General features: G+C 43.3%; 1 protein-coding gene across 3 annotated transcripts in view; it reads right to left on the reverse strand.

Annotated features, from left to right (window-relative positions):
* Positions 1-1,860: 1,860 nt before the first annotated feature.
* The window catches only part of AP-1sigma (AP-1 complex subunit sigma-2), a 38,944-nt gene continuing 14,500 nt past the window's right edge, over positions 1,861-26,304 (reverse strand). The window contains exons 4-5 of one of the 3 annotated variants that reach the window (XM_084595346.1): positions 23,998-24,135; positions 1,861-7,823 (exon numbers count right to left, since the gene is read on the reverse strand). In XM_084595346.1, the coding sequence (XP_084451472.1) occupies positions 7,779-7,823; positions 23,998-24,135 (183 nt within the window). In that variant the 3' untranslated portion in view covers positions 1,861-7,778. Of the gene's footprint in view, positions 7,824-10,954; positions 15,433-19,542; positions 19,866-23,997; positions 24,136-26,304 lie in introns of those variants that run through there. The other 2 variants (XM_084595347.1, XM_084595345.1) reach the window with 2 other exon arrangements.

A 26,304-nucleotide genomic window follows, 5' to 3' on the forward strand; every position in this document is an offset into this window, starting at 1 on the left:
GAGTGGAGCCCTTAGGGGCCTTTCTCCAACGTTCAAATTTTCATTTCGGATCCATTTCGTCATTTGTCATTGGTGGGTAGGCATGACGGCAGCATCAGACAAAAGCAGCTCGCGGCCCGTAGCAGAAATCATCGCCAGCGATAGGCATCGCCGCACATACCAGTTAATCACTGGCTACGTCATGTTGCTGATGCGGAGGTGCAGTCACCAATGGTCCGATGGCAAGGTCGCTTTCCATGAACACTTGAAAGCCCACAACTTCGTAACCCAACAAATGCCAGATGACCAAATGGATGCAAACTGGAATGTAACTGAAGACTGGTGCTGGTATCCAGTAGTCAATGCAGCTCTATGGCCCCTCACAACAACCAAAGCTAGTCATCCGGGTCCGAGCCAGTCAGCAGGACTACCCAATGACCGGAAGTGGAGGTTGGGATGTTATGTACATTTTCTTTGCCTCGTTCAGAATGATGGCATATGACTAAACAAGAGAGGTGTGCACATGCTATTGCCTTAATGCTTTTCTTATGCAGTCCTATGCAAGCAATTATTGCAATGCTGTGGATGCGGAGCAATCAAACTGTTACCGGAACATTTGCTAAAATGGCATTAACGTTATCTGGCAAGTTGGGCTAGTTGGCTGGTATTAATGGTAAACAAACGCGAAAAAGACGAAGCCGGCAGAGAAGACAAGTGCTCGCTCATAACTTAATAAGCACTTGATAACTGTGCTTGTGTTCTTATCGATGTTTTTCCTGATTAAGCTATTCAGTTGTAAATGAGCGTTTGTGTCATGTCTTTTTCACGCTCATTCACCATGGGTGCTAAAAGAGCATGATTTGTCAAACCATTAGGCGTGTTTCTTTTCAGTTACATTTGCTGTGAAAAGGGACATCCTTTTAACTCCATGTAGGCTATTTTCAAGCGAGTGACGCTCCATAGTGTGCAAGCCACTTACAGGAAGAGAGCCTGCACAAGCACTGAAGGGGTTAGCACTAGCAACTACCGTTGAATAAAAAAGCACACCCGTCCTAGCAAAGTACTGTAGCTACAATGCAATGTTTTATACTATGCACAAAGGCCCTTGCTCATTTTTCTTCCCTTTGAGACAAGTGATTTACAAGCGCATATAGCTTCTGCAAACCGTCAAGATTTGCCACTATGGCTGCGATGCTGTTATCAAAACAAGTCAATTTAAATCTTTCACAGGAAAGTTCAATGCCTCCCTTAACCTCTAGATCTTTCAAATGAGAACAAACAGCAGCTTACACTTATAGGCTACCCTTATGGGATGCACTGCTTGCTCACTACTCTTGAAATGCTTTTAATATCTGCCGCTGGCACCATAAGCCTGACATGAAAATGATGCCAGCTCCACGCACCAAAGTCGTCGTGGGATGCCGTTGACGGTAGCGCCCTGCGTAAATCAATGGTGTCACGCAGCGCCTATGAAAAATGAAATGCATGCACACAACTGTTGCAACTTGAAGCGTGAACAAGACAGCACGGAACGAAACATGGTGAGAGACTGCAACAAATAATTAATGCACAGAAAGGGGGAAGGCAGGGGAATAATGGCTAAGGCAGGCAAGATTATGGGCAAAAAGCAAACTAAAACCCACACCTAATGAATGGCACAATGATGCCGCGGGGCTCCTGCAAGCTTGTAAGACAGTGTCACCCAATCCAAGCAATGATGTGTTCCCTTGTGAATTTGCACGCACAGTACAGAACATACGCGCGACCACAGTGACACAACTCCTGTCATGGAGTTCCAGAACATGCTGTCTAAGTACACACACGTGTTCCTTGTGTGCAAGAACAATGCTTCAACGGTTCTAGACAGAAAAATAACACATCCATAGGTACACCCTTTATTCTAATTCGTTTACAGAACAAGCATATAGTAATGCAAATATAAGGCTCAAATCCTGATCAATGCCATATAATGATCTTATATAAGACACTCTAGAAAAGGATATATAACAGCCTAAATTTTTCTGAATTTCCCTCAAAGCAACTAAACTTTTTTTTTCTTAACTCACTCAGAAATGATGCGACACACAAAAGATGCATTGGCGCCACAGGAAAAAAACTCAGTCGTGCAGGTGTCAACAAAATCCCTAAATAGTGCTCTGAAATGTTACTGAAGAAGAGAGCAATGGATGCTATGCGGAAGCCCCAGATACAAAGGAAAATGCATGCACCCACCAGACAAGGAACAAAATGAATTACACGTGACAGTTTGCTCAAAAAAACAACTATCATGCTTGGCACAGAGAACGTCAAACACGGAAGGCAGTCAAAGTCTGCCGATAACTTCTCTCGCATGCCGACAGCATGTCGTTTGTCACTGTGACCTGGACGCAGTCCACTTTTGAAGAGCAGTGCTATCACTATGCAGACTTCAAGCAAAGCGCGTTATCAGTACTCCAGTCTGACACTATCCATTAAGGTGCAGCCTCAAGTAAGAAACCCTGTCTAACCTTCTGGCAATAAAACAAAATGCTCTTTCTAGTTTCCTGGTGCAGTTTACAGCCAACACAGCCAGCTGTCAGTTTAGTGAACACAAAAAAACTGTAGTCACCAGCTCAGTACTTTTTCTCACTGACCGACAGCACAAGCCAGTGCAACAAGGCCCACAACACCACCACCCTCTAAGGCTTCATATAGTTGCACACCTTAACCCTTTAACCAGCAGATCAACAATATTGTTGACCCACTATAAGCAGCCACAAAACGCTTCTCCCTAAAATGTAGAATGTGTTCATCTAAATTTAGCCTTTTTATGAAGTAGGCTCTGAAATAAAGTTGTATGATTCGTCAATAGATGGCTCGTAATGACCGTGTTCAGCCTAAAAGTGTAGTCGTCGTCTTCTTTGCGCGCGCGACACGTTGGCAGAGTTCTGGCCTCAGCAGCAGCCAATAATAGAAGGTAAAAGTGGCGACAATTTTATTTCTTTGTAGAGGCATCTCTAAACGTGGCCCTTGAAGAATAGTATAACCTATTTTGCAAAAGAAGCGGTAGTGCAGTGCAAAGTACATAGTCTACAAAATTGTTGAGCTGCCAGATTAAGGTAAAAATTTACCGTCAATGATGTGCAGTCGGCTGTTTGTTTTTATATCCACAACTGGTTTGAACGTGATACAGGACACATAAAGGTACACAGAAAACTGTTTAGAACTAGCTCTGCGTTGCCGCTTGTATGTGAGCTGCTCAAGGTCACTTTTTTGGGGGGGGAAGGGTTTATGGTGGGAATCTGAATTACTCGTGTTCTTATAAAGGTGAAATGAGCACTGCGGAACGTTAGCTTTTCAGCACTTCATGTTTTTGTTGGTTTTTTTTTGCAGACAAGTAATGTACTTATCTTCTTGTAGCCATGAAAATAACGCTGTTTTATGGAATTCGCAGTCAACACAGCAGGCCAGAGGGCTCTGTGCTCTCTGCCATAAAGGTGTGTCAGACTTCAAGTGCACCAAATGTGACATATTTTTTGGCCTGAAAAGCGGCAACAACTGTTTTTTTTTTTCGATTCCACCTCAAGTAGGACATGACCGACGCATGTCAGTTTGCCAGCTTTGTGCTCCCTATCGTGGCAGATCAACAAAATTGTTGACGTTCTGTATTTTTTGAAATCCTTGTTCAAATGCATTCCCATTTTTTTTTATGTACATTTAGACTAATAAAAACGAATACAAACTAAGGCAAAAATTATAGCATCGCTCTATCTGGTCTTGCCAGTTAAATGGTTAAAATAGTTTTAGGAGATCATATCTTTAAATTCACACCATCTCCGCGCACCTCTTTTTTGTCCCCTACGAAGGCACTGAAGCTGACAAACAGCTCAAGTGTCCCTGCACAAACGCGCTGGCAAGGTAATCGCCACCAGGAGTCACTATTTGGTGTTCATCACTCTTGTCACTGAGAAAAAGGTGACATCAAACAATTTTCACCTGAGACAGATACATCAGGCAGACTGAGGAATAGCTACAACAAAAAAGCCACAATACCAGACACGAGGACTAGTTTTGATATTATGCATTTTAGAACTTCACACCGATTAAAAATCAAGTTGCCACCAGCTCAAACTCCTCTTGTTCATAATGTGCCTTTGCCTTTGGGCACATATTTTTTTTCTTTTTGCCACGCTCAGTCTCCCAGACTTTGGCTGTATCTGACACACCACCCTTTGTCTGCTCCAGGATACATCCAATATACACCATGTAAAACAGCCCAGAGAGGTAGCGTAGAATTATGCTGACACAAAAAGAAAGCACTCGGTGACAGTGATTTACACTGATACATAAAACAATTAAGTAGGTTAAAGTAGCTGCAAACCATGATTACAACAAACTAGACAGTTAATGTACACTCAAGAAAGCTCATATAACCATTGCACAAAATCCTAAACCTAGTTTGATCCTAATATATCAAAATAAATGTACACAAAGGGCCATCACGCATCTTTCAACTAGTGAACACAAGGAGGCAAGCCATCCAATTAGGAAAAGATCTCAAGAAAGCAAATATTTTAGGGCTCTTCGTTTTCTCACAAGCAAACAAATTGTTTCAGCAATGATTTGCAACATCATTAGTTTTTATAATTACAAGTTGAACACTAGAGGTGTTCGGGATCGCAAGGTTCCTAAATGAAGGCTGCAGTTCTATGACTTGTAATCTCAAGGACTCGACAAAAAAGCCTAAACTGATGTGCTCTAATACTGACAAAAAACTAAAAGCTGTGCAAAAAACACCTGCACCGGCAATCCCACCCTGCACAAAAACTGCGGTTGAAGTGGATAGCATAGCCAAAATTACCGTGCTTTTGTGGTTGAAGCAACATAGAAAAAAATAAATTATATAACAGTGCGCACAGAGAAAAAGCTGCTTACAGATTATGGAGATGTAGCTGCGTGTTAACTCCATGTCATCTTAAAAGTTTTACCCATGAAATTGAGCCCCCTGACTCTTCTCTTGACAAGGACGAAAGAGGCCCCCCCTAAAAAAAAGACTCGGGCCCAGTGCCTTGGAATGTCATTATTCTTAAACTGCCTAATGTGACACAGAATGTAGCATGTTCTGAATACAGCAAGGACCAATGTCTTTTTTTCTTCCTCCTAAAGTAATGCATGATGACGCTACTCAATAAAAGTATACGATTCCTTCATGCTAGGAACATGAGATCACAATCATGTAAAATCAGTACACTAGTACCTATACCTACAGCTAATATATCACAAATGCCAAAGTTTCCTTGCTATCCTATACCCAACACTGGCCAAACATTTGGGGGCTTGTGCACGATGACCGAAGAAGTTTTCAACGTTTCCAACACATCATGCTTAAGAAACTGCAGTGCCAAACAAAACAAGAAAAGGGCACACTGACCGTCTCGAAATGTTGCCTAAGCATCTAAAATAAAATGTAAAAGAACACAATGTGCACAGACACAACGAGGAAGGAGAAGGTACGACATTATCAGGTCCGTTCCAGGAACCTTGTCGCACGTAAGTCTATTTAAAATGCCTACAGGTACCAGCAAGGACATGTTCAAGTCAAGTACGACGTTACCCTGCGTAGTGGCCATGATCAGAGTCTGTACCGTGCAAGTGCGGGAACACAATGCAACCACACATTCTGGCAATGTCGATGCTGCCCTTGAACATGATCATTGGGACCCACATTGATTCATTCTAACATGCAAGGAGTCCTGAAAAACATATTCCAGAAACAAGAAAGTGGGAAATCAATCTTTGGGGTTACTGAAACCTGCAATCCTGGCCTGCAGTTCCACGTCATGATTCGTTGTTTCCATTAGGCACAGCTTAATAAGCATCTCATGTGCTTGTGCTTAGAAGAAACTCCAATTCCCCAGTGCTTTCGCAGCATGCCAATCAGTGCATGCAAACAGAAAAATGTTGCCTGTCCCCGGTCCTAGCTTTTCACAAAACCTCCACCTTCACGGGAAGTTTACACTCAGCATTTTGACTATGACAACCACTTGAAAACGAAGAACCCTTAGATAGGAGTTGCTCTCTTTGGTCACAACTGCAACAAAAAAAAGGGGGGCAATTTCCCTTTCCACAACCACCTCCTATTGTGCACATAAAATGACTAAGCTAAGACAGCTACTAGGGAGGAAAAACAACACATCACCAATGAGGTGTGGCTATCTCATTAGTGGACTCCGCAACAAAGCCAACATTACCATAAATAAATCACAAATGCTCGAGGAAGCAGAAATTAACATTCAAACCAAACCTCGCAAAAACTGCACAGCCATAATGAGCGTCTGAGAACTGAGAACAGTCTATTTCTATCCGAAGATTTCAAAAAATGCCACAAATAATGGGAGAGTACAGCTGTTACACAGCGCACTCTGTTTCGTCCACTGCCAGCATTCTCCATGAACTTCAAGCACACACCGACCCGGGCAAGCCTGTGGACTTCCAAGGTGTCACTGCCACAGGTGCCAGCCTTTCCATCAAATTAAACATTAATAACTCGCAGGTCCTTCCAAAGGAGGCTTACACTAGTTGCTATGCATGAGCAGGCAAACCAGCTTCACTGTCGAACATTAATCTGCACACTAGTTCATCGAACTACATACACTGACACTTAATGTGGAAAGCATACCTGCATGACACTGTCGCGAATGTCACAGACAGAACACACCGCTGAAAACTGGAGGCTGTAAAAAAGGAACAAAACTAGCCTATCCTACATGAAAACACAAGTTATAAGTACAAGCAGGATTCCATTTAGATCACACCAGAGCTGCCAAGTGACCTGCTCAAAACATGAGGTCACCGTACAAGGTATGCATGCAGCACGAAGTCGCGCACTCGTCCGCGTCTGCGCACACAACTGCGCAGTTGCGCACTCTACAGACCCCAAGCATTATGACATGGTAGCTGCCCCTTATCGTTACCTATGTTCAACATCACCATGTGCTAGTTAAACCCTTGCCCAATAGTGCATATACAATGAGGTGGTGAAGAGTTAGGAATAGCAACACTGAACAGCTTGAGGCTCGCCGGACAAGTCAGCGTCCCACTCATTTTGAGCAGACAATGGTAGCCTTCATATCACTGATGCATAAAAAACCGCAAGTGCTGCGAATACCTTGACGTCAAAGCTCTCAAGTATCACCATCTTCCAGTTAAGTCAACCAGACCAACCCTCTTTTGGCAAGCAGCCCTTTGTGCAAAACACAGTAGCTGGTTCACTGAAACTCCCTTTGAAACATCGGACAGGGCACAACACAATGCGACAGAATGCTAACATGTAGCTGTCAATAGGATCATTATAGGCACCACTCAAAAACTGCCAATTGGTTCTCACTGAACTGAGCCAGTGTCACGACCATCAATGAATGATGCCAAGATGCTCTTCAGCACAGGACAGGACCCAGGTAGAGCTTAAATTAACAACCTTGCGACATCAAAAGTAAACAAATAATTCTCAGTCCCGAAGTCAAGCCAGCAGCCCTAAAAAAGCGTGATCCCAAAAAGCAATCATCAGCCAAACACACAATAAAAGGAGGTTAAAAAGCGAGAGAGGAGCAAAAATGCCACCACTTCCTCTCTAGAGTTCAATACAAAAGAAAACAAAATAGAAACAAGGGCGCAGCGCAAGACATCAAGAGAACACATACTGCTTGGAGTGGAATGCACAACGGTTTCTTTAGGGGGTGGACAGATTAGAGCGTTCTTTGTTAGAAGTTGCCCGCAAGCCCCGGCCGATCGGCAGTAGGCCGGAGCCCCACGGTCGTGCCCTAACCGAGTCCGTGATCCTCAAAAAACCCTTGCGGAGTTTCTTCCTAAAGAGAAAAGAAGAAAGAGAGGGAAAGAAAAAAAAAAAAGGAGGTCAAGTTTAATGCCCTAACAACAGTCAGCATGCCACGGGCACAAATGTGAGACAACACCACAAGGGCATGGTGCTTCCCCAAGGGTAGAACAGAGGGAGACCGCATTGCTTTTGTAATCCTATGCCTTGTAATTGACAGCAAGAGAAAGAACAGGGGACAAAATGCAAGAAGAAATATTAGAGACTTTTAGTATAGCGTACACAGACACACGCAGAGAAATAGTGCACGCCAAAAATATTGTGACGCGCACTGCGCATGTGCTATACGATACCCGAGACCGAACTCGAAACTTGAGTTTATCGTGTTCGGCCCTCACGTACGATGGGAGATCAGCGTTGACAAGATGGCGGCATCCAGGCCGCCTGCTTCAGAGTGAATTTGTCATGGAGGAAGGAAACAACTTAGGAGAGGCCCTTGCCATTCCCAATGCACTGGAGAAAATGTGGCGGAAGTGACGTCAAAATTTCGGGTTAGCTAAGTCGGGCCATTAGCAATGGCGACGCTGTTGCTATGAAAACTCGGGCCACTAGCAACAGCGTTGCTAAGGGCCCTAGGTACATGAGCGTCGCGGAGAAAGGGTAAAGGAGGAGGAGAGACGTTGCAGCGTCCGGTCGCGGCGCGGCCGGTCCGGCTTCAAAAAAATGACGTCAGGGCCTCTCCTAAGCTTTCCTTCCTCCATGGAATTTGTCTTCTTTACCGTGTTTTTGGGCGCACTGCCGCCTATATAGGGCACATGGGGTTTTCGCTTTGCCTCGTGTAGCATTCAGCTCAAATAGTTACTGAATAATTTGCTTTGCCTTTCGTTTTACACAGGCAACGCAGTCTCTAAGCCTGACAAGTAGTGCTCTTTTGTTGGCATGGCAACGCCATGAACTGGATCTCCTTAGCTTGACTGCTTAAACGCATGTATTCGTAAAAATATGCTTGGCAGTACGGCGCTGAAAAGAGGCCGTTACACACCATGACAGCAATACGAGGTAAAAGTATTCAACACGGTAATACCAACGTTGGGGAGTAAAACAAAACTGCCGAAGCAAAGAAACTGGCTAAAGTCCCAGTGCGACTTGGCTAGTTTTGGTTTGAGAGTAAAAAAAAAAAAAAAGCCTGAATGTGTTTTCTTATTTTAAATCTAGATGTCACCAAAACAGCTTGCGTTCGCACTTTCTTACGGCCCGCTAAAAGCGTCGAAGCAACACACGGAGTAACGTCTCATAATTTGCTGGCGTTTATCATATGAAAGCGTTTATACGCTATACTAAATGTCTCTATTGAGGGCACTGAAAGACTTCATGGACTGCATTGAATGCAGGCTAAGCCCACCGGGCCACTGCAGTCGAGCGTTCGCCAAGCAAGATCTGGACACGGCCCGACGGAGGACTGACTATGAGACGTAAGGCTTGGCTCCAACGACACAAGTGTTGGATGCAACATGGATGTTGAATGTTGAAGATGTTGAGGGTTGGATGTTGGAGCGCAGCCAACATTGGCTCAAAGGTGGACAAAAACGCGAATGCTGTACATTTCGCTCTTTCTATTTTGATGAACACGTTAAAAAAATCAGGTGAGCATTGATTAATCTGTGCTTAGTTAGCGTGGCCACATAATTTCGCTTAACGTGCCACAGGACAAAGTCACAGTATAAAAGCGAAGAAAAGAAATGACAGGAAAGCCAAAGCACCATCATGTTCCTACTACATCATCGCAAAGTGAATGCCAGCCTGCGTGCAAGTGGTGGTGTTTGCCCTGTGTGTCAGTTTTAGCTCTGGTATCGCAGAAAACACATTCCAAGCACTCTCTAATCACCATGCTTTTTCAAACAGACAAGTTCTAGTCACAGTGAAGAAAGGAACACCCACTGTCATCTGGTGCAACTTCATGCATCCTCGCTGAAGTTATGACTATAGGCAAAACACACCACTCGCACTGGAGGCAATGTATCCAAGGCATACGACCTCGTGAGTGGCCGAAGGACATGGGAACCCAGCTGGAACGGTGAGCACACACTAAGAAGCTGCTACCAAACCATTATTCCTGGTTACATTACAAGACTAACTGGAAAACCTGAGCCAAGTGATGTGGCCAAAGCAAATGCCTCTGCCCTTCAAGCACTGAAAAAGTATGCACACAACGCCACTTGAAAAGCAAGTTCAGAACAGAAGGCACAATGCTTCTGCTAGAACCACAAACAGCCAAACAGCCTTTACTAAATATCTTGACTCTGATGTCTGCCAGCCATAGCTTCCTCAGAAAAATTGGGGTCACTGCTGCAGGGTTTGAAAACCCAATATCATAGATGCGACTGAAATCATTCTTCCTAGGCCACACTCAGTCTGTGTCAAACAGGCTATTGTAGCACGATTAGTCCCCTTACGACAACCTGATTGCCCTAGACCAGCTTCGACTGTTCCTTATTGGCAGTTGCCTGAAATGTGTAAAAGCACGCGTATACAAACCATACCATTCCATGCAACACTACCACAAATGGATCAGCATAGCATTGCTTCAGCCAAAAAAAAAAAGAATAAGAAAAGTTTGATTTGATTTGTAGGGTTTAACGTCCCAAAGCAACTCAGGCTATGAGAGACGCTGTAGTGGAGGACTCCGGAAACTTCGACCACCTGGGGTTCTTTAACGTGCGCTGACATCGCACAGCACACGAGCGCCTTTCTTTTCACTTCCATCGAAAAGCAACTGCCGAAGCCAGGATTCGATCCCACATCCTTGGGAACAGTAGCCGAGCGCCGTAACCACTGCGCCACCCCGGCGGGGCTAAGTGTGATAGAGAAACTCCTAGCAAACTATAGGTGTCCTGCACATAGCCACATAAATATATTTCTCCGGACCACAAAAGAATACTTGATCTTACACACTTTTTCATGCCTTATTTTGTAAGGTCGAAGTTCGCCCTCATAAACAACGAAAGGCTTCCATTTCCTTGAAGCGGCCTACAATGAATGACCCAGCGTCTGCCACGGAGCACAAGCGGAAGCAATTTTACATCAACCCCAATGGGCTGCAACACCCAGAAATTAACAACACCAAGTATTTCCCCACATAAAAGAAAGTGGCAGCCAACAACAGAGTTCACACTAGTTAGTATGTTTATTAAACAGCATCCAAAACACCGACACAAATGCTAAGACTTGGCGTACAGCCTAGAAAGTGCAATGTGATACTATAACTTCATCAATCAATTCGTGAGGAAACATTTAAAGGAGCAGGCAGAGGGGGCTAATTGTATCTGGTGCGCTATGCATTGGGAAGTTGGAGCAGATAAGCAATCCAGTGTGCACGCACACATCCTCCCCACAAGGATACTGCTCACACGCCACAACAGCATGCTCATAAAAGGTGCCTTGCAAGGATCCCTGCTGCAGCATTTCTCCTACTACTCTACATCAACTGGGTGCATAATGATTGACTTAAACACAGACTTGTGCCATCGTACACAACATTACACTTTTCTATTTCTAAGAGAACACATATAATGGAAATGGTGAAAACGTTCAGAAACCTGAACAAAGATGCTTTTGAGCCGTGGCTGCGGGACATGCCAGAGGCTGTTTTAAACAAGAACCTGTGGCTACAGTAGGGTTGCCTTTGTAAGGTTGCATCATTTATGCAGGCATCTCGGAATAGGTTAGTGCCTGCATTCTAACTGACCCTTGACAATGTACACTAACTGGCTGAAGCAGCAAATAACCATCTGATAATTCAAAGCGTCAGTGGTGTGGCCCTCACTGCTACCGCATATTCAAGTCTGTTATTCACTCTACGACCCCCAAAGTTGCAGAAAGAGCGACTAATCATTAGTATGAAAGTCACTGTAATGAACATTGCACTGGCCCACCTCTCATCCTCTACAAAATTAAAACAATGTTCAAAGCATGTCATTTAATTAACTTGGATTTCTAATCCGATGCGCCCTTGTGGATAGCACTTTATGCAACCGTGGAGTGTTCCACACTTTGTGAAAGAAGAGCACACGAGTATAGACGGCATGGTGGCTTTGTCACAGATAAAAAGGGGCTACTTAAGCTGCTTCAGCCTATAAGTAAGTGCTGGCTAGAGCCAATCCTCACGGGCTTAAAAACTAGAATGTGGGCCTCTTCTAGTCCTCACACCTAAGACAAAACTACACAGTAAAAATGTAAACACAGACCTGCGTGCACATTAACTGCTGAAAAACAAATTTTGCACACTGTACAAAACCTGACTATGGAAACCAGGTGAAGCAAGCAATATTATAAAAATAATCAAAAGGTGGACAAAAAAAAAAGGCAGACTATTTTGTGCAAGCACACAAGCACACTTCTGAATAACCAATGACCACTGACATGTTTCAAACTAATAAAAGTAAATCAAACTTCTGCACAATACTGAGAAACAGGTTCAGGACTTGTGGCCCGTTATACAATCCAGCATTCCTTAACAACGCGTCGTGATGTCACATTCGAAGCAACCTGAACATCCATGAGCACCGACGCCAAAATTAGCACCAGAAATGATTGAAGCACGCCTGCTTACTAACACTCTCAGTGCTACCATTACTCAGCACTATCGAGTACTCATCACTTAGTATTATCGAGGATCGAGTTGTCTTGGAGCATTCCTGTGAGTTGAGATTGTGCTCAGTAACAAAGCCCTATAATCACACAGCACCAGCAAGGAATTTTTCACGTTTACCAGGGCGGCATTATTGTCATAATGATTGTCGCAAGCATTAAATAACACCTCAATTTTAGGCTCGGATAGCACTCCAGAAAGCTAGCTAAAACAAGTCCTACAGAATGATCACTGCACAAAGTACCGTGCGCATTCCCGGCCTGTCGTTTACATCCAATGCTAATGGATTGGGTTTAATGTCCATCGGTAAAATGATTCCAGTGCCATAGCTAGGAATGACCCTGGAAAAACTGAACCATGCCAAATTGCAGATGGCAGATCAATCTAAAAGGTTCAACAAGCTTAAAGTCCTATCAATATCTCTGCCCACTACTATCAGCTAGCTGGTTACAACATTGAGCCCGCTTTATTTATCTTTCGTGGCAAAGACACTTCGAAGTTTTCTAGGTGAATGAAGGAAAACCCTTTCTCTGTGTTACCAAAAGACAGAACCATATAAATATGACCACTACACAAAAACAATGTCATGGTAAGACAAATGAGTTGGAACAAGGACATTCATACCCTAGCCTGCAAAAATGTTCAAAGCCTAACATAAGAAAATGCATTCAGCCCACCAGGCAGCATTGCCACAAAGGGAATGCGAGTCTGCTGTATTCTGAGGTACCCAAAGTGTTTAAAAACATGCACAACAGCCTCCAGCTCTGCAACGAAAAGTATAGTGTAGTATAGTAGTATTACGTCTGAAGCGGCCTGTTTTTGCGCCATTTAAATGGCTGTGCGCACAAAAGGAAATGAGTTATATATGTGTGCGGTATATGTGAACTATGTAAAATTAATACAGCTATGGCTATACAAGGCCTCTGGCAAACGGAAGTCGCTACAAATGGCAGTGATGAACAAAACCATGCAAAATGAATGGGCAGGTTTTCAACTCATGCCGCCGGTTGATCGTTGTTATCGCTACATGCTTAGCACAGGCCCACTGTAACACAGACCGTCAACCGATGTCTGTGAAATGAAAGTTCTGAAATGTTCAGATGCAGGAAAAAAGAGCGCAGTGGAGGCAAAAAAAAAAAAAAAATAGATTGACAAGGAAGGAAAGTGACAAGTCATGACTTAATTTCACTACACTGTTTTTATGGCTCCTGGAGACGCAAGCTAATTATGCATGGGGAACTGCTGAATAAAAAAAATTTCAATTTCTAGTAGTAACTTATAAGAGGTGCAAATATGCAACCAGTCTGTCCGTAATAAAGGCCAGACTTGAAAAGAACAGACATGATTTTATCTATACCACCTACAGAATTAAAACTAAAAGAAAATCAGTGCAGTGCCAACAACGCAGGAGAAAAAAATGCGCTCTTTGTTCTTGCACATCGCAGCTCAAGAAACTAGTGCCAGAGAATGACAGTGTCGTTTGAATGAGACAACATATTGCGAGTAATGACAAAACAGTACTTCTCACGCTGCAAACACCATGCATGCGGTCATCACAGCCTGGGCCGAGCCTTCCAAAGACCTCACAGCTGAGGAGCTGCACAGTGGTTGCTCAGCAACACGGAAAAGAGCATAGAAAGAAAACTCGCATCACAGGAATTAAATGACTACACTCTTAACCTGGTTCCACATAGGTTCCAGTTATAAGTGGAATGTTTAAAAAAGTTCTGCTTAAAAGTGGTTCCGCTTAAAAAAGTTCAGATTATAAGTAGAATTTCTTAAAATGTTCCACTTATAATTAGAAAGTATGAGGAGCCAGCTAAGAGTGTAAGATAACGGTGTGCAAGGCACCGGTAGAAGCGAAAAGCTTGTTTTTGGACCGCCTATAAGTTAAGAAGATAGTGAGAGACCGGAAAGCGTGGCGTGACATGGTCCATAGGGTCACGAAGAGTCGGACACGACTGAACGCCTGAACTGAACTGATCTTTTCCTCTGTACCCAGTTATGATTGCCATGCACGCCTGAAGCTGTTCGTAGAGAGTCATCTAAGTTGCATAAAAATAGGCACAGTCGATCAGAAAGATAAACACACATATGGCATGGAATATATGCCTAGATCACTTCATGAGCGTCAATGTTTTCCCCCGTCCTTTGCCACAGTTTCTACACCTGAAATAGGAACACAGGTCCTTCATCCGACCTCCATTGCCTTGCTTAGGGTAATCAACACAACACTGCATATGCAGGTAAAAAAGGGCCACTCGGCTTTTTGATTCCATGCACTTCACACAGCTCCCAGGAAAGCTCCTGGGGAGGTGTTGTGCATGAATTAATATATTATTATTACCACTACCAATAAGCTTTGCATGCCACTGTGCACTTCCAGAGCTGCAGCCGCCCAGACAAAATTATAAACGAGTTTCACTCAAGATGGAAGCAGGAGGTCATAGAACATGCTTCACACCCCCTAGCAAAGGTAATACAGTGTGGTCAGAACATTTTTTTCCCAACACTTTGCTTCAAAAATTAAGTTCCTGGTATTTGCTAATAATGACATTGAATTACTACTCCCTGCCTGACAAAACTATAATCTGAACAACGAAATAAGAAATGGCCAGCTCGGGCATAGGTGTGCTAGCTAAATGTCACTTCAGTTAAACTGTTTCTCAATCAGTGAAAATGCGAGCCCTCGTAAGACCTGACGAATGCACAAGCCCTGAAAGGCACATACACTCATACACCTCACAACACGTGTTGATGCATTTTGCTTCAGAAATAGCAACCAGTTTAAACTGAAATGGCATTCAACTGCCACTCCTCGCTCAACAAGGAAAAAAAAAAAGTAATCGGGTGTACAGAGCAGAAAATAAGTTGGGGAGGGTGCAGGGAGGATGAAGTGTTACTCTCACAAAAGCAAGCACCGACTACAAAATGCAGGAGGGGAGAGCGGGCACACACGGTGTTAGTCTTGCACGCCAGTCTCAAGCATCTCATCCTTAAGATGGGTGGGTAGAGGGGGCAAAGAAAAGAAAAAAAATGAGGAAAATGACAAGGCAACTGCTGTTAAAAACAGGTAACAATGCAAACGAAAAAAGGCTGTGTTAGCTCCCAAAACACCTAGAAAGCATGCCAGAAAAAAAATGGCATGCATTGAAATGTACTTTTTTCTTGCCGTACTGCCTCACAGCACTGTTCCCAAGTAAGACTGATCTCCGATGATTGAAAATGTCATCCCTAGTGCTGCTTCAAGAAGATGAAAAAGGCATTTGCTCCACCAAGGCAGATTTGTTCAGTTTTTTGCCTAATCTACGCAAACTGTAAAGCCCCAAGATAGGAAGCATGTACACGACAGCATTACATGACCGGGGCAGTCAGCAAAATGTCTGTGCACACTGGTATGTACACAATGTTCCTATATTGTGAAACATAGCAGCTCCATTTATACACAATAATATGCTGGAAAAACTAAACTTCACTGTTACCAAGCGGTACATTTATTCAGACACCATTTACCTGCCGTCATGCTCTGCATTATCCCCACTCGCCAATATCATAGGTAGCAATAAGAGTAGTACTAATAACTAGTCCTAGTTTTGAAATCCCCTTCATAAATCCTGAATGCCAAACAGCTGAAAATGTCATCACAGGTCATGAAATTTAAGCCGAACAGGAGAGTTCAGCCATAACTAGCATGCTGCAAAAATTCATTTTTTAAAAGAATGAAAAAAACAAAAATGTCTCCCAAAGGAAGCTCGCACCTCAGATTGAGGGAGCACAGACTGACTATCACAGCAGCATTACAAGGCTTTAATTAAGGCCTGCTTCTAGCAAGTGTAAATAGAAGATGCAGCAAGCAGGAAAGAAAAAGAACTTCTCCAGCAACTAGCATTAATATGCCAGTCGTCACAAACCACAATAATTGCGATGCAAAACGATTGTCATTATGGACGAAACTTTTCAATCCCCACATTACAACAATGACCCTTCAAAGTACATACAGGTACAGTGTATAAGTGTAGACCCCATCTATGTTGTCTACAAATGCTTTGCAACTATGGTTATCTTTTGCAGGTGAACCGATACTAGTTATGCAAAGCACACCCATTATTCTCAGCAGATAACACGAGCCTATGACAGTCATCACAGGAAAAGATAGTCTTACTATTGTTATCAGCAATATACAGAAATGCTCACTGTTCTTCCTTTCTAATTTCAGTTCTCCCGCGAACATTCTGGAGAAGCTTAAAGAAATTTTCCACACAGACGTTACCAGCTGTTTCGTTTCCACGCACCGATAATGTTTGATACTGTAAAGAACTACTATAAAATTGCTATGTGGTATTGTTCATCTGTAAATATTTGCCATCACCAATCAATGCTGCTTAAATATCTAGAAGTAACTGTAGAAAAAGCACCTTGGCAGATGCTGTGCATAAATAAAGCCCAACCTCTGAATGTATCTGCAATATGATCAAAGACGACGGGAAATGTCTAACTAGCATGCGGGCAAAGTTGACCATTCGCCGTCCCTAGAGAAGGTTTAAGCATAGAAAATAACACTTAAATAAAGGCAGCATAACGAAGCTTTTGGGGCACAAACCTAATGAAATTGAAAACATGCTCAACGATAAAACTACACCCATCCAGAGCGTAGGGTCGAAGCTCCAAGAGCCAATATTAGCAGAAGCGCGACGCTTCATACCCCTTTCCTTCAATGGGCAACACGTCCACATCTGTGCACGTGATCTGCCCGCTATCAAACCTCTCCTACACGAGGAGCAACCTCCATATATGTGGACGCGAAAAAATTCACTAACGGCTGAGCAATCTGGTGCAGAAAAATATTGGGAACACAAAATTACCACAGGAATTCATTTCGCTTAATGGATAGCTCCCCAGTTTTTGCTAGTTCTCTTATAGCTCTTCCGCAAGTCGTATCAATTTGATTTTTGTTTTTTTCCGCAAGCATGTGTTGACTTGTTAACACGACAGCTTATGTGGCAGGAATGAGTCAAAAGATGCATAACTGAGACTTAGAAAATATAAGTGATCTAAGCGCATACCAACATAATTAGCACAGTTATTCATGAGGAAAGGCATAATTGTTTTTGTTTTTTTGTATATACTACAACACTGGCCTGCTCCTAACTTGTGAAATTTGGGCCTTAAGAGCACATTGTCAGACATGTGGAAATACAGCAACTTCAGCAAGTGTTATAGAGAACCACCGGTGACATCAGATATGCTTGCCACGGAGTGATGTTGAATAACCCCACCCACAACTACCATTGACAATGATATATGGGCCGTGCAGCATTCTTGTAACCATGACGCAACATTTTCTCCTCGGCAGCACAAATAAGCTCCCTGTCACACTGAACTTGACAATGTAATGCGAGGCCCCGGAAAGCGTCACTGCTGCAAGTGTGTAATAATGGCTGAATATGGCCTCTGCAAAGAAGGCATATGAAAAACTAGTTTCTTCTTTTTTTTTTTCGTCGATTTGAAAATTCAAGATTAACAAACATGGCTGAGCTTTACAGCTGGTTTTCGAGGACAAAACACCCCCTCCTGCTGTTTCTGCTTTGGAAGGATATTTTACCTTTACGCGGCGTTCTTTTTCCCTCACAGTCACAACAACCTTAGCTACCATCAAGGGTTGACGGCCATTTGAAAACAGCTTGCCAATGCCGCTCTGAGCGCAGGCACTGATTTGTATTGCTTAGCCCATATTGCTTCTCAGACGAGTTCCGAAGAACCACCTCACTATTTTAAGACACAAATTACGGGTATGGAACAAAAAGCACATACCCAACAATAGAAGCAAAGCAGTGCGTGCTACTACATGACAACCTGCCTTAATATTACTTAATAGTATTAGCAAGTTAATAACTGTTACTTACTAATATTAAGATCCAGAGTATAATGAGAGAAAGAAGATTGCTCACAGTATGAAAGAGCACCGAGCAAGGGTTGAGGGGGGAAGCCTCAGTTCGCAAGCCGAGCCAATGTTTCAGCTAGGATACCAGTCTTCGACAAGACCCCAAGCAAGGGTTGCGGGGACATTGCTTTACCCTGTCCCATGTTAAAATGCCACATAATGCACCTGCCCCAGACCAGAAATTAGCCAAAAGATCTTAATCTGTGCGCTCCTTCGGTGGTTTTAGCTAAAGTAAATATAGGCAGCTACACAGGAATGTGGGATGCCTTCGTGCCGTGTGAGCATGTAAGTATGCCTTAAACACTAGCAATATTCAACGGAGTAAAAGCACTGACAATACTGAACACAAATTAGCCGCTTCCAGTTCCAGCTGCGTGTCGCTCTCTTCTAATTTTCTAACCTCACAGTTCATTTCTTTTTATCCCTGTAATTTTCATTTTGATAAACAGGTTTATCTAAAAACTTTATCTAAAGAGATTTTGAGTTATTTTAAGGCCTCTCTTTGCAAACTTCGAAACAGCGAATAAATACTGCGTAATAGTCTGGCTCCTACGTATGGGCCCAATAAACTAAAGTATCTGACTGACATTTAACATTTTAGCACACACAAACCACAGCAGAGAAGGAAGCTCAGATAACGCTCTCCACACAATCTGTGTTACCAAAGAGCCAGTACCACAAAGCTACACTATCACAAACATCTATTACATAGAGAGAGAGAGCAATAGAGTGAGAAGAGGAAAGGAAGAATAAAGCAGCAAGACAAGAATAAGAATGGTAAATCTGATCCAAAAGTGACTCTATTAGACGCATATATCTATGATCGGCATGTAATAGAAAAAGGCTAATTATAAAGGAGCAAGGAAGAATAAGGCGCAAATAAAAAGCTTCCCATACGCCATGCAGCAACACATACTGTTACACATACACCAGGCAGGAGCGATATCGCTGGAGCAACATGTATATAGACAAAATGTCCCAAGCAATTTCCAAGCAAAAAAAAGTCACCCCCGGCAGAGGTAGACAACACACCCATGTCTACATGCACATTATAATCACAGAGAAATGCAACAGATTCTGTGTTGAGAACTCCAGCTCACTTTCACACAAAAACTCGGAAAAAACACCGGAAAGAAACAGAAACAAAAAAGGAGACTCGTCAAGAAAACAGATCTTCCACTTTACTGCGAGGCACACAACAGTGAGGCAATGATGAGAGCAATGAACTTGTTCGTAAAGAGTCCCTTGAAACCTGTGTAAATGTGCCGCAATACCATGCCGCAAGGATGTTACGGCTTGTATATATAGAGATATGTATATAAAAAAAAGAAATGCTTTGAAAGAGAGTCCAGAGAGAAAAGAATGACAGGAAAGGTTCAGTTTCGAGGAGGCAGGAAAGCACCAGCACCGCTGCTGCTGCCACCGTTAAACAAAGATCAGATTCATATGAGTCCAAACTCTTTGAGGGCGTTCTCAACGGCTTCATCCTTTGGGGGGGGGAGGACAGGAGAGAAACACAATTAGCACCCCACTCTGCGCACAACAATGCAGACTCAGTGCTGAACGGTGCAACACACACGCTTGTCACACATACTCACGTGCAAACAGCACCCTCTGGACGAGCGGGCCTAGAAACAAGCTCGTCTTTGCAGGAATGTTACTGCTTGTGTGTACTCAATCAGCTAACTGTATCACAACTAACAGGTTCCTCTATTCCAGGGGTCTCAAACCTGCGACCCACAGAGCTGTGTGGTGCGGCAAGTCGGCTCCACATATTTCTGCCTTTGCTTCGAAAGCGTGTCTGTTTCTCAAGCCGGCTTAGCCACCAGGCTCGTTTTCCAAGTAAAATCAACTACAAAGCCTCGCCCCCAAACAGAACACATTCTTTGCGAAATAGAAAGAGGCATTAGTCACTTAATCTGCGCGATCACTGGACAGACATCATCTGCTTTAAACAGTTAGGATTAGGCGCTAGAAAATCCACCCTCTCCATTTCCAAGCTGGCATTCCTTCTTTTGTAGATAACCAACTGTGGAATTTATTAACTGTTGTACCTGTTCAGCAGTCCTCTTTGAAATTTCACCCAGGCAGAAAACAGTATGCGCCGCTTTCCTTATCCACAAATTGGAGGACGCAGTCTGGGAACGAGATGTCTAGGTATATTTTTACCTATTTTGTGGCTATAAACTATGGTTTTTATGCGTTTTTAATGTTATTTTTTAGCTCCTGGCATGCATTTTGTTACTCCTGGCAAAGGAGGTAAATGGCAATGTGGCTGCCACGACGACCCCATGTGTGCCTTTATAGCAGTCGCAAGCACTTGATCCTTGCACCAAAGGTCATTGTTTGGGTTAAGCGCTGCATGAGGAGGTCAACTTGATCTCATCACAAAAGGGTCGATTTTTTAAGTATTGCGATTATCCCACTGACGAGAAGAGCGTCAACCAATTTCTGCCCCCATCACATGACATAAAGCTGGGATGTCATTCAGTAGCATTGCTTGTAACCAGATGATATTCACACTCTGCAGCGTTTTCTTCAACCAAAATTGCATAAAAAGAAATGCTTTTTGTGAGAAGCACACAAGTAGCCATCTCTATTGGCCAATCATATCGTTCAGAAGTAGGATTATATGATCGTGGAAACTATGAAAATTGTATGGGAATGGGAGCGACTAAAATATTGAAGCTCCTACCAAACATCTAGCAAATTCACAAGCTGGAGTTCTTACCCTTATTTCCAGACCTTGCTTCAGCTGTTAAGCTTGCCTCCATCTTATTCTTTCTCATAAGTAAACCAGCAAACTAAAACTACTTTAATTAATTATTCATGACAGGCACGCAACTAAGTCTCACACAGATATGCAAGTTTTTGTGCTTTCAGAGCTGCATGTCGTTGAAAGCTAACTGGTACCGTATTTACACGATTGTAAGATGACTCGAATGCAAGTCGACCCACCCAAATCGCATGTCCGGAAAAGAAAAAAAGTGTAAAGGTGGATGCTTTCCACAACGAAAATTTATTCCCTGGCTAGACTACTCGTCCCCACTTCAGAGCACGTATTTCGGCGATACATGCTGCAAGCATAGCCTGCAGCTCTGGATAGCATCCTGACCGTATCCCTCGGAAGCTTCTTCACTTACCTCGCTGTCACCGCCACTTCCACATAACCCGTTTAGAAACTTCAAACTTGCAGCCCACAGCACAGTTGTTTCTTTGGCATAAATGATAGCTGCCCTTTTGAATGCTGCAGTGAACGAGCGCCGAATGTTTTTTGGTCTGATTACCTCATGACGAACCATGTGGCTGGCTGTCAAGTCAAACACGCGAATTGTTGGCTTTTCCATCAACCATCGACACTCCCTGGAGTGCCGGCATGTCATGTGGCCCAACGCGACTGATGTGGAGTGCGTCTGAAACTGGAATAGCGGCCCCTCCATAAACTATCGATACTATCATAGATGTGGTATGCACAGAAAAAGGTTTAAAAAAAAAGAAGAAAAAATTCTTCTTGAGAAGAATGCACAGTAACTGATTGTTGTGCTTAGAGCCACAGAGTCTGGAACAAACTCGCCGTAGCCTCCCTGATACACTGTTTATCTTACTCTTATTGCAGTGCCATGCTTTGGTTTTGCTTGTAAGTCGACCCCCTCACTTCGGACTTCTAAATTTAAAAAATTAGGACTTACAATCGTGTAGATACGGTAGCTCCCGAGTAAGTAAAGTCCTTCTAAAGTCATCCATGAGGCCTTAAACAATTGAATAAAATGTAGAATGTTTGTATGACAGCATGTTTCCAAAGCCTCTTTCTGTGCAATAAAGCCATCAATTCTTTCTCTAGACATGTAAACATTTCTTACAAAAATACCTTTAAAAGGCTATCACTCATGCAGCTAGAAAAATCAAGAGCGTTGTTGCACTCCTCATCTAAAAATCGTGTGTAAGAAGGATTATTCTATAATTTTGCTACATTTGTTTTGTGACAGGAGATCCGAAAGACCTATGGATTACAAAAAATAAATTGACAAATGAAAATTTAAAGAAAATTGGCCATTTTGTATGCCACATCCTACTTACAGGAACTCCTACACAGACCAGAAAAAGAAACACACCCAGTATACACTAACCAAAAAAACGAACTAACTAAAGAACTAAAAGAGGGCCAAGCTCACCAAACAAAAACGACCTGCGGCATGGTGTTCGTAAATCATGACTGGCACATACATTACCTACTTGTGGACAGTGCAGACTTTTATCCAACATCTTAGCAAAATGAATACCTTGGTTTGAAAAATATACAAATTACACTTGACTGCTAGAGCAAAGCAAGCGTGTCTGATTATACAATCGGCATTTTTGGAAGGTCTTAGAAACTGGTTTTTGCTGTAATCTAGTGCACCTCTTGAATTTGTAGCGCTACTACCTTCCTTGCCAGGGTAATCTGACAGTTCACACTGGGCTCTGAATTTTACACTCATTCAAAATCACGCTCTTTCGCTCTGTATAATATTAGCGTCTCCACACTCACTCTTGAAATTATTAGTACCAGCATACAGCTAAAGAAGCATTACGTTTGCTTGCCTTGCCAACTGAAACCCTATCTCAACTCTTCCTTCATCAGAAAAATATGCCCGAGAAGGCTGAAGGAAAGGGGAGGTCTGAGAAGCAGACATGACGTAATTTCCTGATATATTTTTTCATCATATGACAAGACGGCAGCATGAATAGCAGCAACGTAACAGTGGCTAACAACAGCTCAGCCCTCTTTGCAGTGAAATAAACTAAATGATAACTAACCTCAAACCCTTAAAAAGCACCTAAGGGCGTGGAGAAAACTGCACTTTCTGGCTCGCAAGATGGCACATGCCTACAGTGAACCAAAGCCCATGTAACATGCGGGCAGCAAGTTTGGTAGCTGAGACAACTCTCCTTGTCCCCTTGTCATGTTTTTCAGAAAGCAAGTATTTAGGCTAAGAAGTGGGTTTCACAATTTGGCAAACACTACAAAGAGCGCACAGCAGCCAAGCTCACACAGCAAATCACTACACAGCAACCTGCTATTCCGAGCTACAAGTATGACCACTGCACGCGTGTCTTTCTTTCCTACATCACAAATAGTGTAGTTGGGAATAAACGGAAATGGCAGAAGCTCAAAATACTGATAACTTCGTCTAGTTTACTGCTTTATCTTCTTCCACGCGTACTGCAAATTTAAGTACTAGCAGTCCAATAGAAAGCCACTGTTCCGCTGACTAAAAAAAGCTAGACAGCTGACGAGCAGAATGTACCAGCCCCTGCCAATTTTGGATAGGAAGCAACACACGATTAACAGTACCAAAAACTACAGGACGAAACATAAACATAATTAACTTCGCTGCATTCCCATCTTTACACCATGTAAGTACAACTAGCTCCTACCCAGGCTATGTAACATACCGCTGCTAGTAAAGAGGAAAGAGTCGAACAGAATAACTCGTAGAGGTGCCAGATATGCTCAGCCATCCTGGATACGCACTGGTCTTCTGCCATGCCCAGAGCACGTCTGCCAAACAATGCGGTCCGCCACCTTATAATGGGCAAGGGTGCGGCAAGAACAACAAGCAAAGAGGGTGGCCTCACCTCCTGAAGTAAATCTTGCGCTGCGATGGCCTTGAGGACGTTCTTCTTGCTCGTCTCCTGCATCTCGCCGCCCACAAGCAGCTCATCGAGGATGAAGTAAGCCTTCTCGAAGTTGAAGATGATGTCCAACTCGCACACCTGTGTGATAAGATGCGAAACCAGAGATTGAAGTGTGCTCCTCTTAACCATTTTCTAGCCTTGCTACTACGACAGCAGACAGCCAAAGCAGTGAAGAAAAACGCACAAAAAACCAGGAACGAAAAGTTGCAACTTAACTGAGAGTAACAATCACATATGTTTAAATAAATGTCGGACACGAACGCTGCTCATTGAAAAGCCCCTGCAACTTAAGCTGTCACAAGTACCTACAAAATATCACAGTACATCATCCATGTCCTGCTCTTGAAAAGGTTATATAAACCGATTCGATGACAAACAGCAATCCTAACAGTCATACCACGAGCTGCTAGAGGTTGCGTCAGAAAAAGTTCTGCATGCAGGACATTGCGTTATCCTGCACCTATGACAGTGAGCTCTCGTACAAAACAAGGGAAAATATAGGCAAGAGATTTTAAACTGACAAGTTCCCCATCTGTGAAAAGGCAATCTGATTTTCATCCAAATTACGGGACAATTTGCACGCGTGCGGTGCCGACTTCAGGAAAGCAGACGAAGTAAACGCTTTGGACTATGGCTTTCCGCTTTCACTTTTAATTGCTTTCTTATGGATCTTAAGGTAGGCTGTGCTTTATTGTTGTAATTGCACTGCACAGTAATACTTGTATTTGACACCAGAAATTAAACCCGCCGCATACATTCAATTGCATACAGTTGTCTCTCGTTCCTCAGCAATGTTTTACTGCTGCTGCTTAAGCCTGGCAGCATCTTGTGGTGCCAAAAGCCCAAGCAGCCATTCGGCAAAGCGTGCTTTGTTTTGAGTATGCTTCAAATATCTCAACAGCTGTGCTTAAACTTCACAATACTGAGTATCACAATTGCTGGCCTTATTTTCTTTTTCTTCCATTCTCATCACCTCTGGCACTATGCCACTCACCTGCTTTAGGTCTGCCAACAGGTATTACAATGAAACTGCACAAAATAAAACAAGACAGCGTTCCTGTTTTCGTTGTTATGAATGAAATGCTTTTGGCTCCCTTTGTTGGCAACTTTCTGGTGATGTAGAGCCAACACAGAGAGCAAACATCCGAGCACCGATTCTTCTTCATCCAGGCACTGAATTCCCTTTATGCGGGCATCGAACAAGGTTTAACGAGACGAGTTCTACCTTCTCTAAGGCTTCTGTGCCCTCACCTAGGATTGCACCATGGTTCCACGCGCTCGCACATAGCACACTGCCCGACGCCAACAGTCAGTTCGAAGCACGCGGTGTTTCCCTCCTTAGCAGACGGTGTTACAAATGCTCGGGGAACACGCACGCAAACGCACTGCTCCTCCTGCATTCTTGTAAGCCAACCTCGCTTCGTGAACGCGTATGCTTATGCATTATTCTTGGGGTTCCGTTTCTTGGTAAAACTCAATTTTACCCGATTTTTCCCCAATTCAGGAATCTACTATACATTGGGAGCCGTACTGGATCCATTCCACAAGTATCTGTTGAGTCAGCCGTTTGATGAAAACTGACCTCTCTCGATTTTCTTGATCAACAATGTCGACTTGCTCTGCAAAAAGTTTAGCCAGCACTTGCTGGAACCGCTAACGCAGGTGTTGAAACCATGGACTACTTGCACGACTCAACTGTGCAACACTCCGGGCTAACACAACCTGCATTGACATTTTTGTGTCTAGCTAATGGTAGCTGTGATGCTGAGAGAACGTTCTCTCAGCTAAGATACCTCCAAATGCCGGACAGGTCTTGTAAGTAAACCGAAATGCTGCACGTGCAGATGAACATATATGCTAAAACGGACATGTAAAAAGTCGACGACCACCATGTGTGAATAAGAAGCTTAAAGGAACACTGCAGCACTTATTGAAAAAATCGGGCTTTCAGCAGAAATGCAGTTTTTCATGGTGCGAAATCGAATATCAAATTGAAATTAGGCAGAAAAAAGGAGAAATAACTCTTTTCATCAGAAATGCGCAGCCCACGCAACGGGGCTCACCGCAGGTCGCACTGCCGCCTGTGATTGGCCAAGACGTCCCGTGACGCCATTTTGAGTACCGGGGAAGCTGCGTATGCGGTTCTTCACTGCGCTGCATGCTGCTCGCAGCTCTCGACGGTTCTGTGAAGGTCATTATGACATGCCATTTCCACTCTAATGACCATCGGAATTTTCACCGCATGTA

This window comes from Amblyomma maculatum, chromosome 2 (assembly GCF_055883805.1).
Source record: "Amblyomma maculatum isolate TAMU_Amacu chromosome 2, ASM5588380v1, whole genome shotgun sequence".
Taxonomy (NCBI): domain Eukaryota; kingdom Metazoa; phylum Arthropoda; class Arachnida; order Ixodida; family Ixodidae; genus Amblyomma; species Amblyomma maculatum.